The 13,688-nt window shown below is 47.0% G+C and overlaps 1 protein-coding gene and 1 pseudogene across 1 annotated transcript in view; both read right to left on the reverse strand.

Moving 5' to 3' along the window:
* Positions 1-4,665, reverse strand: part of IKBKB (inhibitor of nuclear factor kappa B kinase subunit beta) — a 55,059-nt gene extending 50,394 nt beyond the window's left edge. The window contains exons 1-2 of the mRNA XM_003801071.3: positions 4,497-4,665; positions 3,536-3,658 (exon numbers count right to left, since the gene is read on the reverse strand). Coding sequence (XP_003801119.1) covers positions 3,536-3,640 — 105 coding nt within the window. The 5' untranslated portion in view covers positions 3,641-3,658; positions 4,497-4,665. The remainder of the gene's footprint in view (positions 1-3,535; positions 3,659-4,496) is intronic.
* A 5,892-nt stretch (positions 4,666-10,557) lies between these two features.
* On the reverse strand, positions 10,558-10,693 carry LOC111721885 (annotated as a pseudogene).
* Between the last annotated feature and the right edge of the window lie 2,995 nt (positions 10,694-13,688).

Genomic DNA, 13,688 nt, shown 5'->3' on the forward strand with positions numbered 1-13,688 from the left:
CAACTCCTGGGCTCAAGCGAGTCTCCTGCCTCAGCCTCCCAAGTAGTTGGGACTACAGGCGCCTGCCACAACGCCTGGCTATTTTTTGGTTGCAGCCGTCATTGTTGTTTGGCAGGTCAGGGCTGGATTCAAACCCGCCAGCTCAGATTTATGTGGCTGGTGCCTTAGCCACTTGAGCCACAGGCGCCAAGCCAGCCAACTCACGTTTAACAAAGGCACGAAGAATATGGTGACAATGGGGAGAGGACAGTCTGTTCAATAAACAGTGCTGGGAAAACTGGACATCCACACAGACAAGAATGAAACCAGACCCCCTCTCTCGCCACGATCAGGAATCAAGCCAAATGGACTGAAGACTTACATGGAAGATCCCGACCTATGAAACTACCAAAAGAAAACCAAGGGAAATGCTTGAGGACATTGGTCCAGGAAGAGATTTTATGGATAAGACCTCAAAAATAGTAGTAACAGAAACTAAAATAGACAAGGGAGCCTATATCATACGGAAGAGCTTCTGCACAGCAGAGGACACAGTCAAGAGAAATTACCTGCTAACTATTCATCCAACGAGGGACCAACACTCAGAATAGTTAAGGAACTCAAGCAAATCAATAGTTAAAAAAAAAAGGCACCTGTGGCTCAGAGGAGTAGGGTGCCAGCCCCATATGCCAGAGGTGGCGGGTTCAAACCCAGCCCCGGCCAAAAAAAAAAAAAAAGTCCCCAAATAATCCAGTTTTCAAAATGGGCAAATTATTTGAACAGACATTTCTCAAAAGACATATAAACAGCTGACAGGTGTATGAAAAAATATCACTAATCATCAGGAAAATGTAAATAAAAATCCCAATGAGATACTATTTCACCCCAGTTAAAACGGCTACTGTTAAAAAGACAAAAAACAAACAAACCAATGCTGGTGAGGATGCAGAGAAAGGGGAAGCCTGCTACACTGGTGGGAATAGAAGTTAGGGCAGCCATTATGAAACACAGTATGGAAGTTGCACAGACAACTAAAAATAGAAATACCATGTGACTGAGCAACCCCACTACTGGATCTATATTCAAAAGAAAGGAAATCCGTAGATCCCATGTTTACTGTGACACTACTCACACCAGCCAAGATATGAAATCAAACCTAAGTGCCCATTAACAAGTGAATACGTAAAGAAAATGTGGGACAGACACAAATGGAATAATATACAGACTAAAAAAGAATGAACTCTTTCATCTGCAGCAACATGGCTGAGACAAGCCACATACATGAAGATAATACCACATGACCTCAGCTCCCAAAATTTGGTCTCATAGAAGTACAGAGCAGGACAGTGGTTCCCAGAAGCAGGGAAGGATGGGGGCAGGGGAGATGAAGAGATGTTGGTTATCAGGTATAAAATTATAGTCAGGAATGACTTGGCACCTGTAGCACAGGTGTTATGGTGTCAGCCATACACACCCAGGCTGGTGGGTTCAAACCCAGCCGGACCTGCTAAACAACGACAACTACAACCAAAAAACAGCTGGGCGTTGTGGCAGGCACGTGTAGTCCCAGCTGCTTAGGAGGCTGAAGCAAGAGAATCGCTTAAGCCCAAGAGTTTCAGGTTGCTGTGAGCTGTGATGCCACAGTACTCTACCCAGGGTAACAAAGTGAGACTGTCTCAAAAAAAAAAAAAAAATTATAGTCAGGAAGAATGAGTTCTAGTGTCTGACAGAACAGTTGTACAGACTACAGTTAACAGTAAGTTATTGTGCATTTCAGAATAGGAAAAGATTTGGAATGTTTTCAACACAAAGAAATGCTAAATGCCTGACAGATATATCAATCAACCTGACTTGACCATTACACATTGTACACATGTATCAAAACTACATGCACCCCCTAAACACGTACAGTTATGTGTCAATTAAAATAAAAAACAAAAGTGCCATCCTTCAAGGTGGGTCTGAATGTTGGGCAGAAAGTTAACTATAGCCATTTGGTGGGTAAGCATTCCCTAGAGCAATGGTCTCCAAACAATAAATATACCCAAGATGGGAATCCAAAAAAAAAAAAAAAAGAAAAGAAAAGAAGCTTTAACCGTACAGTATTCTCCTTAGATCATTCTTGAGAGGGTCACATGCTATGTCCGGTACTCCAGCATCCTGGGGAAAGCAGGCATTCCACGTGGCAGAGTGGTGGACAGGAGCCTGCGGACACGCTGCAGACCAGGTGCCCTCACTTAGAAACAAGGGTTGTACTATCCAATTGTGGTAAAATGATTCACAAAATGAATGACTTCAAGAGATTCCTGCAGAAAAATTCAGTACATGTAACACGTGTACCACAAACAGGAATATTGGAGAACAGACGCGATAGTGTGGGAAGCTCAAGCCAATCACATCAGGTGTCATGAGAATCTAATCAGATTGAAAGAAAAAGCAGTCCAAATAATTCAAAATTATAACAATTATTTCAACTATGTGTTTTCATCATTATCTTTAATGATAATTCTCACTTTTATGCAGATCTGTGCATTTTGTGCTATGTGGTATTGCAAACGTCATAATTTGCCAATATTTAAAAATATTTTTAATGAAGTTTTTAAATATTGGTGTATTTATGTATTTACAGAGACTCACTCTGTCACCCCAGGCTAGAGTGCAGTGGCATCATCACAGCTCATTGCTACCTCAAACTCCAGGGCTCAGGCAATCCTTCTGCCTCAGGCTCCCAAATAGCTGGGATACAGGTGCATGCCACAACACACAGCTACTTTTTCTATTTTTAGGAGACAGGGTCTCACTCTTGCATGGGTCTTGAAGTCCTAAGCTCAAGCAATCTTTCTGCCTCAGTCTCTCATAGTGCAAGGACTGCAAGCTTAAGCTACTACCCCTAGCCTATTTCTACATATTTATAACATTTCTCAGTACATAATTTATTAGTACATTATTTATTGCTACCATAGATATATAACTTAAAACACATGTAATTGTGGTTGGGAGCTTAGTATTTTTGGTTTGTTTGTTTTGTTTCCTTTTTGGAAACAGGATCTTATTTGATTGTCTAGACACAGGGCAATGGCATGACCACAAGCAACTTCAAACTCCCGGGCTCGAGCAGTCCTCCTGCCTCAGCCTCCCACCTCCCAGTAGCTGAGACTACAGGTGTGCCATGATGCCCAGCTAATTTTTCTATTTTTGTAGAGACACAGTCTTGCTATGGGGCTTAGGCTGGTTATGAACTAATGGTCAAGTCAAGTTGATTGGTAATGAAATGACTGCTAATCTCCCCAAGTCCAGTGATTATAGGCATGAGCCATCATGCCCACCCAAGAGCTTAACCCTTTTTTATTATTTATGTAATATGTAGGTGGCATAGTCAATAAAACTTGAAAACCACTAACCTAAAGAGTCAGCGTGGCCGTCCTGATGGCCTTTTCCCAGTCACCCTGCTCACTCTCTCCCAAGACCACCCAGGCTAAAGGTGAGCCCCTCTACACATTCGGCACAGCCCTCCAGCCCTGACTCTCCCCAGGCTGACCCTCCACAGAGTCCCTACCTGATTGTGCCATCGGATGACGTTTCCAAATCCTCCTGTCCCAAGTCGTTCTTTCATTTCCCACGGCCCACATGTCTGGGTTGGCAGGGAAGGTGACCAGCTCATACTGATGCCGTGCTAACTCTGCAAGCAATTTGGGGTGGAGGACAAAAGGTTAGGGTTCAAAAATTTAAAAGTACACTTTACAATAACTCCATGAGTGAAAGCCTAACACATAGAAATGTTAAATGCCCGAGGGGATGATACCCCAATTACCCTGATGTGATTAACTCACATTGTGGCCTGCATCAAAACATCACACGTACCCTATAAAGACACATAACTACTGTAGTGTAATAGTTAAAATTTTTAAAAATGCTGACACATGTGAAGCACTGCTGGGAACAGTTCCTAGCACATGGAAATCTGTAATATACAGTGGCCCTAAAACCATTATTTGAAAGAAAAAAGTTAAGGTTAAGCAACAATGGAACTCAAGGGGCTGAAGAAGCTAAGATGCGGTGCACTTGGATGGGAGAGAAGAAAAACCACCGGTTTTTATTTTGTAAATAAACCAGTTTACCCAAACTTTGTAGCAAACTTTGGTCTCCCCCCCCCCCACCTGCCTTGGCAGCCGGCAGGGCAGAAAGTCGCTGCAGGGCGTCTATGCCCACGCCCCCAGTCCAGGCAAGGGGGCCCCCAAGCCCCGGTGTTTTGCCCCAGGGAGAGAATCAGCTTCTGACCTTTACCCCACTCACGTGTCTTTACCACGTCCCCGGGAACCCCCCACCCCAGCCAGGGCTGTTCTGGGATTCCCAACTCCACCCCGCACCGGCGAACCGTTTCCATGCCCCGAACCCCTGCCCGGCAAAGGTCGGAGCCGATTCCCCGGCGCCTCCGGCGGGCAGGGGGCGGCGAGTCCTCCGGGCGGCGCGGGGTCTGCAGGTGGCACCTGGGCCTGCGCCGCCGCCGCGGGACTCACCTGTCGGCGGGGACGCGGGGCGGGAGTCGGGCTCCCCGGGGTGGGGGAAGCGGGGGCTGGGGCGGCAGGACGGGGGGCTGTGACACCCCCCTGACCACATTAAAATTGGGGGACCTCGAACCAGTCAGCCCCGCACGACTTCCTCAAACACTTCCTGCTCTGACGTCACGGCGCACGTGGCCGGCCGGCTCTTAAAGGGCCGGTGCGCGCCGGGCCGGGCGGTGGGAGCCGCGCCCGGAGCTGGGGCCTCCTGCGCAGGTGCCCGCCGGGCGGCAAAGTGCGTGGCTTCCAGACAGCCTGGAGGGACCTGGGCAGACTGTGCCCGCTGAGAGAAAAGGATGGCCCTAAAATGAGCCCTAGTATGCCCGTGTTCTCTTTAGACAAGCGACACCAACCTGCAGCAGTTTCTGGGACACGGGAGTTGGGGATTTCCTCATCCCCGCCCTTCTGAGGTAAACTTGACCTGGGCTTCCTAGGCTTTTAACCGCGTGGAATTTCCCGCGCCCTGCGCTAGGATTGATTTAGGGACTGTTTGGGACAACTGCCATTGCCTCCTGGCCTCCTGCAGGTGCTCCCCGGGTCCTGAGGCCCCTGAGCTCCGTGCCAAGAGTGATAAATCACAGCTGGACTCCCCAGAAGTGACAGCCCCCCACGCCCAAAAAGAAAAGGAAGAAAAGCCAGTGATGTAAAAACTAATCTGAAGTTTCAGCCCCAGTGATGTGGGGAAATTGTGAGACGGGCTCTAAGACCTGAGGCTAATCCTTCACCTCTTACCTACAGGCGGTATAATGCCCTTTATCCCTGAGTTTCTGGGTCTGCGGCGTTGTAATAGTAGACAAAGAAGCATGGTTGGTAAATATACTCGAGCAGGACAGAAATATTGAAGGAAGGGAGAAACCTGAAGATGACCGCGATAGCTGGCCTGTCTACAGTCTGAGCGCCAGGCACTGCCCTCCACTCTGTCCTTAAGTTTCCTTATTCAATTCTTGGGGCAACCCCATAAATTGAGCAATACTGGGTTATTTTTATCCCTGTTTCGCAAATGAGAAAACTAAAGCACAGAGAGGAAAATCCTTTGTCCTAAAATCACAGACCTATTAAGTAGATGAGCTGATACTCAAACCCTCGTAGCTGGTTCCAGGGCCCACATTCTTCATATGTGGTTAAAGTAGCGCGTTAAACTGGATTTTGAATGCAGAGACTGCTCCTGACTACTGAGGCAACGGGGCCAGTTACTCATCCACTCCAAACATCCAGTTCCTCTTTTTACAGTGTAGGCAACATTAGGTAAACTGCATGAAATTGTCATTTGCTAGAAAATTCTAACTGTCAGAATATCAGTGACAGAGACCTGCAGTCTCATCTGGTTCAACCTACTAGCAAGACGAGAGGTCACGTCAGTCACAGAAAGGAGGTGCCCCCCCCAGAGTTTTGGGAGGAGCAAGTGATGTTATGACGGGAACAGTGCATGACCCAGGACACTCCTGCCAGGAAAAAGCCAGGTGTTGAAGTTGACTCCTGGGAACATCTGTCTACCCAAACGCAGGAGTCCGTGGTATCCAGGGCTGGCCTAGGCACTCCAGCTGCTGTGTATTCATTTGATTACCCAATGGTTACAGCTTCCTCACAGCCAGGAGAGAAAGGAACATGGGTAAATAGTTATAAAGCACTTAGAACAGTGCCTGGCATAGTCTAGGTGCAATTTGATTCTTTGTTTAATAAATGAGAACACTTGGTGATTGGAGGGATCACTTCTATGGTTTATCTTACAAGGGTACAAGTGACTCTAAGAGTAGAAATGAGCTCAAAGCCCCATGCCCGCCCCTTTCACCTTCCCTCTCTCCCCAGGACCTTGGTGTCAGAGGTGGTGACCTGCCACAAAAGGTTGAAGCAAGTGGGATGTTCCTTGGTGGAACATATTATGTTATGTCTTAACATAATAACTAAGAAAATAACATAAAGGCTATGTTAACCAGTTTGATGAAAATATTTCTAATTGTATATGAAAACACCACATTGTACCCCATGATGCACTAATGTACACAGCTATTATTTAATTTAAAAAAATAAGAAAACTTATTAAGCACCTATATGTGCTGAGCACTGTGGAGAGTCATAGTGTTCCTGCGAGGCTTATTGATACATCCACTGATGTGCCAAAGACTTACCTTGTGCTGCTGTAATTTAAGAGTTCCCTTGTTTTGCTCAGCTCAAAATAACTTGGCTTTCAGCTGGACATAAATCTCTCTGATAAGGTCACGTACTACTAAGGTTTTGGGGGTAGTTTTTGTCTTGCTTTTTAAAATTAATGATGGCCCTGGAAGGGGCCTCTGGATTTTATCATGTTCCAAGATAGTTATTATCTTAAGATCTGTTTTCCCTTCAGATAAGACATGTCCAGCTCACTGCCTGCATCTGGTCTCCATCCTCTGGAGAAGCAAGCAGACTGTTTACAAAGCATATTTTCAGATATCACAGGAAAATGTTCTTTTTTTTTTCTTCCTGCTTTGAGGCTGGGTGTGCTATTAAGGCTCTGCACGGTTCAGACACTGCTGACCCCAGAGGTTCCAAACAATGAAGCTCATCAGAGGCACTTGGAATCCTATCGGGTTTGTAAGACCCACAAGAGACCCATCAAGTAAGGAGGCCCAAGGACCTGGCAGTACAAAATCGCACCTTAATTTGTTGTGCAGTAGAGAACTAGCAAGAAGGACAAAGCTTCCTCGTCTGGTTAATTTTAAATGCAATCTTGTTCCTAGAGTAAGTGGATGTACCACGCATCTATTAAACTCTGCCCTTGCCCAAAGCAGCCCAGCAAAGCAACACTGAACTGCTTTGAATGAGGAAAGAATTGTTTTCTGCCCAACCTCAGAGATGAATCATAGAAGGAGAAGACAGTTTGAAAGATAAGAAGGCAATAAAACAGACCACTCAGGGTGGGAGGATTTCTCCATTCCCCCGCCGGCCCGCCCCAGAGCGTCAGCTCAGGTTCAGGGATCTCGGCACATCTTTCATCCGCCTTCCAATTTTGTTTTCTCCCAGCTCTGCAGAGAAAGGAGCCTGCAGGTCAGGACTTGCTCCCTCAAAAGAAACAAAAGCTCCTCAGCCAGAAAAGTTGGAAAAACTAGTTTAGTTGGCGAGCATGAAGAAGTCTGCCTTTCTTCTGGGGAGTTGCTAGGAGAAGGGGGTAAGCTGGTGGAGACAGTGAGAATAAACCTTGGTTCAGACCTTTGAGTGCAACGTAGAGGTGGCTGCAGAAGGGGATGGAATGAGAGTATCTCTGCAAAGCAGCCTGGGCCAACAGTGGAGTGTCCAGGGGACCAGGGCCAGCCGGGCCTTCCCGCCTCCAACTTTGGCAGAAACGCTGAGGAGGCTGAGTCATTCTCTCTGGAGGAATGAGAGCCTGGGGGAGGAAGTCACTTTATAAGCTCTCTTTTCTTTTTCTTACATGAGTTTCATTCCAGTAAGTTCAAACTGAAGAGGAAGAAGCCTCTGAAGGGCAGCTGTCCACCCCGGGCCATGGTGCTGGGGAAGGCAGGGGTATTTCTCCGCTCACCAGGTTCTGAATCCTGCTTTTGCTACCTAGGAGCAAAGTTCTGTTCACCTCTGTGTCCACAGTGCCTGGTAATACCATAGATGCTCGATTAAAGCTTCCTTTACCGAGTGGATGAGGGAATTGGCCGGCACAAAGGCTACGCTAGTGCACTCTTTAGCATTTAGCAATACGTGTGGACTCTGGAGTCTGAGATACGTGGGTTCCAATCCTGGCTCTGCCTTTTGTGAACTCAGGCAGTTTACTGAAACTCACTGAGTCTCAGTTTTCTCTTCTGTGAAATGGGGGCAAATAAACCCCCCCTCCTCCTCACAGTTATATGGTGTGTGATAATACATATATGGTGGAGGGCCTGTTGCTAATTAAGTCCTCTTTGAATAGAATTTTATTTTTTTGAGACACAGTCTCAAGCTGTCGCCTTGGGTAGAGTGCCATGGCGTCATAGCTCACAACAACCTCCTTAAGCAATCCTCTTGCCTCAGTTTTTTGTTTTTTGTTTTTTCTATTTTTAGTAGAAATGAGGTCTCGCTTTTGCTCAGACTGGTCTTGAACTCGTGAGCTCAAGCTATCCACCTGCCTCAGCCTCCTAAAGTGCAAGGATTACAGGCATGAGCCACAGTGCCCAGCCTGAATAGGAATTTTCAATGCTGTTTTGTTTTTTTTAAATGCATTAACCCAAAAGTCTGCTGAGCTTCCTCCCTGTCCGTTGCAATTGAGGAGAAATGAGCTCAAAGCCCCATGCCCACCCCTTTCACCTTCCCTCTCTCCCCAGGACCTTGGTGTCAGAGGTGGTGACCTGCCACAAAAGGTTGAAGCAAGAGGGATGTTCCTTGGTGGCCTCTGACTCTGACCTCCTGCTTTTGCTAAATTCGCCTCCTCACCCCACCTGGTTACTTTGCCACTACACTCTGTTCTAATTCTGCTCACTAATCTGTCACTAGTTTGACGTAACATTTGGTCATTATTTCCTGCCTGCCTCACCCCCGATACTGGGAGAGCCCCGCCAGCCCGTTCTGTGCCCGGGTCAGAGCACCAGCTCATGCCAGCCACACACTAGGAGCTCTGTAAGGATCTGTCAGGGGATTTCATCTGTTTGCAGCTTGTTTTGCCTTCCTGGATTTGTCCATTCCTCTTGCCCAGACACAGGAATCTATCCATGATTCAATCCAGTGATCATTCTACAACTTGATGTTTGATAGTCTTCCCCAAAGACTTGGAGAGGTGGAAGGGTTTACATCACTGTCCCACAAACAGTTTAAAATTAAACATCAGGGCCAGGCACAGTGGCTGATGCCTATAATCCTAACACTCTGGAAAGCCGACACTGAAAGATTGCTCAAGGCCAGGAGTTCGAGACCAGCCCAAGCAAGAGCAGAAACCCCCATCTCTACCAAAAATAGAAAAATCAGCTGGGCATAGTGACATTTGTCTGTCGTCCCAGCCACTTGGTAGGCTGAGGCAGGAGGAACTCTTGAGCCCGGGAAAGGAGGCTGCATAAGCTATGATGACGCCACTGCCTTTGAGCCTAGACGACAGAGCAAGACTCTGTCTCAAAAAAAAAAAAAAAAAAAAATCAAACATCAGACAACTTCTCTTCCAAAGTCCCTGTCTCCATGAGCTGGGCCTCACCCCCACCACACCCCTCCACTCTTTTGCTCCTGAGCAAAGAATTAGAACTTTCCAAGTTCCCAGCCCCACTTACATCTAGGACGTGGGCTTGCCCCCAGGGTATCTGAGATGGACAGCACAGTCACAGCTGTTGAACTTAGATTTTGGATGCCTGAGGATATGTGCCCAAAGCTGGTTGGACCTAGGACTGACTGTGCCACCCGCAGGCCATGCTGCTTCTCAGTCTAAGTTACCTATCTCAGACCTACTGTGGCAGCTTGAGGGCCTCCCCTCTTCTGACCAAAGGCCTGGGCTGAACAAGGGGCCACCTCTACCCTAGCTACCACCCTCTGCAAGAAAAAGGGGCCTATAGTGATGTAATTTTAGTTTGCTTCTCCTTGGAAGGCAGAAACACCAGGTAGTCAGTTTTTGCTACCAAATAACATCTTTTTCTCTCTCCCCCTGCTACCTCTAGCTACTAACTGCCGGGGTGTGTTGAGTGCATGGGTCAGGTAGGTATGTCAGCAAAGCAGGCAGAATGTGGCAGGACCCAGAGAGATACTATTAAGGGAAAAAATTATAGAGCCTCCCATTCATTTTATTACTGGAGGATGTCAGATAATGTATTGATAGATACATAATCTGTCTACTTCATTTGGGTCATTAAAAACAATCCAATTTGTAGAGGAATAGATGTGGTAAAATTTACCAGTGCTAAGTGCACAATTTGGTAGTTTCCTTTTTTTTTTTTTTTTTTTACAACTTCAGGCAGCCTCGTAAGTGTCACAAGCATCATTGTGTAGAACATCACAACATTAAGTTCCCTCCGCCTCTCTGCCATCTGAACCCCAGCCCCTGGCAACAACTTGGTCCCAGTTGGCCAACTTTTTTTTCTTTTTTTGTAGCACAAACGCGGTCTCCCACTACCACAAACTGTGCAGTCAGTTTGAGGAAGTCACAGGGGTCAGCACATCGAGAGAGCCTCGCCCCAGGAAAACCACCTTGGTGATCATGGTTTCCCCCCTGCCGGTAGGATAAAGGCCAATTTTCTTATAACTACTTAGTACATTTTCTAAAGAATTTCTAAGGTGTGACCAGGCTGCTGGGCTGGGCTGGATTTCTCATGCTGAGCAGTCAGAGGCCAGGGATGACCAGATGACTGACCCGGCTGGGAAAAGCCGGTCAGTGGCCCTGGAGTTACGTGGGGCTGCCCTGGCTGTGGCGGGAAAGATCCGCTAAATCACTGAGATGGCAGAGCCTGTGCCAAGAATGAGGAAGAGAGAGCCCAGAGAAAAGGCTGGGCTCAGAGGGAGGAGGTTCCCCTTGTGGAAAAGGCCACAAAGCCGGCAGAAATGGGAGCTTGTGTTGCAACTCAGCCCAGACCCAGGCTTTTCTCTGCTCTCCCCCTTGTCAGCGGCGTCTGTCCCTCCCACCTGCCAGTCCCAACTTCTCCTTTCTGCAGGAGGCTGCTGGTGACTCTCAGGGAGGCCAGACCATCCCAAAATAAGCCTCTCTGGCATGTGGATTATTTTGAGAAACAGCAGCCAAGGAAGCAGCTCTTAGAATAGAAGCTACCCTCTTAAATAAAGGAAATTTACATCTGTTAAAAAAATCTCTCAAGCAGATGAGAGGGCTGGAAACCAAATAATAATAAGAAAAAGCAAATAACATGAAGAAAGAAAAATACCCCCAAAAGGCCAACTACGGTGGCTCACACCTATAATTCCAACACTGTGGGAGGCCAAGGCAGGAGGATCACTTGAGGCCAGGAGTTCAAGACCAGCCCAAGCCAAATAGGGATACCCCATCTCTACAAAAAGTAAGGAAAATTATCCAGGTGGGAGGTGGGCACCTGTAGTCCCAGCTACTTGGGAGATTGAGGCAGGGGGATCACTTGAGCTCAGGAGTTTGAGATTGCAGTGAGTTACGATGACACCAGCACACTCCAGACTGGGAGACCCTGTCTCTTAAAAAAAAAAAAGAATACACGCACACACACACACACACACACAGGAGAACCTCTGTAAGTTGACCACCCAATAGACTGTAACAAACTGGTCAACATATAGCGGTGGCCAACATAAGGAACTAGGCCGACTGTATACATGTGGTGCGTGTCCTGTCTATGAGAGTTAGGTCAACTGAAGGATGTGGTCAGTGTAGGGATGTGGTCAGCTGTGGAGGTTCTACTGTATATCAAAAAAGAAAGAAATCTCCACTTATAGCGATGTGTTTCTGTCTGTACCAGGAAGAGGACAACTCTAAATTACTAGAGATACTTATACCTGGAGAAGACACCAGCATACGTCTGCTTTATAAACTTTCCCCTGGTTCCAGGGTTTTCCTGGACACCTCCCCATAACGGTCCCCCCTAAAACCCTTCTTTGCTTCAACTGAAGATGGTATTTAAGCCTGAATTCTAAGTTGCCTCTCTAGAATTTACTCATTCTGGGGATCTCCTGTGTAAACATGTTTATTTTTCTCTTGTTAATCTGTCTTTGCCAGGAACACAGAAAGGATGGAGAGAAAATCATTTTTCTACCCCTGTACTTCTGGTGATCCATAGGGGACCTCTAGGACTTCTCAGTTGCTCTGGAGGATGCAAGCAGGACCCCAGGAAAACTGGCAGAATCTGGTGAAGGGTGAGGATGTGTAGGAGAGTCCATGCTCCCAGTGCCCTGTCAAGAGAGGGAGGTAAAAATTCTCTTTGGATTCTTCCATTTCAGATTCACATTAGCAAGAGGAAAATGTTTGTAAGAATCACTTTTTTTGGATTGTGCCTCTGGTTTGATTCAGTTTAGGGGTAACCACTGGTTCTTGAAAGGCAATGGCTTTCCTTGTTTTCTCTTTCTGCGTCCTAAATCCCCAGCTTGGTTTCCAGAATGTTGGGATGCCCAGATTAGCTGGCCCACCGGTGCAGACAGCAGAGCCATCAGCTTGGGGATGCCCAAGAATATAGTGACAGAAATGTGGGTTGTACCCCATTGGTGACTAGAGTCTGTCAACCTAAAATGATTTAAAAGGTCAGAATGTAGTTAAAGGAGATTATTCAAGCACAAAAGTTGAGGACTACAGTCTGAAGACGTAGTTCCAAGTCACCTTGGGGAGTGCCCCAGAGGGGAAAAAAAAAGATGGGTTCAAGTTTTTAAAGATTAAAAAGGACAAATCAGAAGAGTGATGATGACTCAAGAACTCTAGACTGTTGAACCACAGGGTGTGTGGTGTTTGGTGGCTGTGTGGCCTCAGGCTCGTGGCCACATTGCACGTGGCTTCAAGAGGTAATTACTTAGCTCTGGGGAGAGTAAGGTGGACGGCTGTCACATCCTAAATGCCTTTCTGGGCCTGATAATTTAAAGGGTCTAGCATTCCTCAGATGAAATGTTTTGCTCTTTCTCACATTCTCCAAGTCACTGACAGCTCTCAGGGGTGTTATCTAAGACTCTCCTCTTTCTGGCTGTCCCTGGAAGGGCAGGGGGGCTTCGGATCTTCCGAGGCATGTATCTTTTTGCATTTTCCTTGGCGTTACCTTCTGTCTCTGTGGTTAAACCATAAAAGGCTTATTGCTTTGGGCCTTCAGTTATTTGGTAAGTAAACCTTTGGTTAAGAAAACGAAAAAGCTGGGCGTGGTAGCTCACTCCTGTAATCCTAGCATTCTGGAGACCAAGGGGGGTGGATTGCTTGAGCTGTTCGAGACCAACCTGAGTAAGAGTGAGACCCCTGTCTCTACAAATAAACAAACAAACAAACAAACAAACTAGCTGGGTGGTGTGGCAGGTGTCTGTAGTCCCAGCTACTTGGGAGGCTGGGGCAAGAGGATCTCTTGAGCCCAAGAATTTGAGATTACTGTGAGCTGTGATGAAGTCACAGCACTCTACCCAGAGTGACAGAGTGAAACTCTGTCTCAAAAAAAAAAAAAGAAAGAAAGAAAGTTCAATGCTGGCTCGGCGCCTATAGCTCAACCGGCTAAGGCACCAGCCACGTACACCTAAGGTGGCGGGTTCGAATCCCCAGCCCGGACCCGCCAAACAACA

The sequence above is a fragment of the Otolemur garnettii genome, unplaced genomic scaffold, assembly GCF_000181295.1.
Source record: "Otolemur garnettii isolate 467f Iridium unplaced genomic scaffold, OtoGar3 scaffold00197, whole genome shotgun sequence".
In the NCBI taxonomy this organism is placed as follows: Eukaryota; Metazoa; Chordata; class Mammalia; order Primates; family Galagidae; genus Otolemur; species Otolemur garnettii.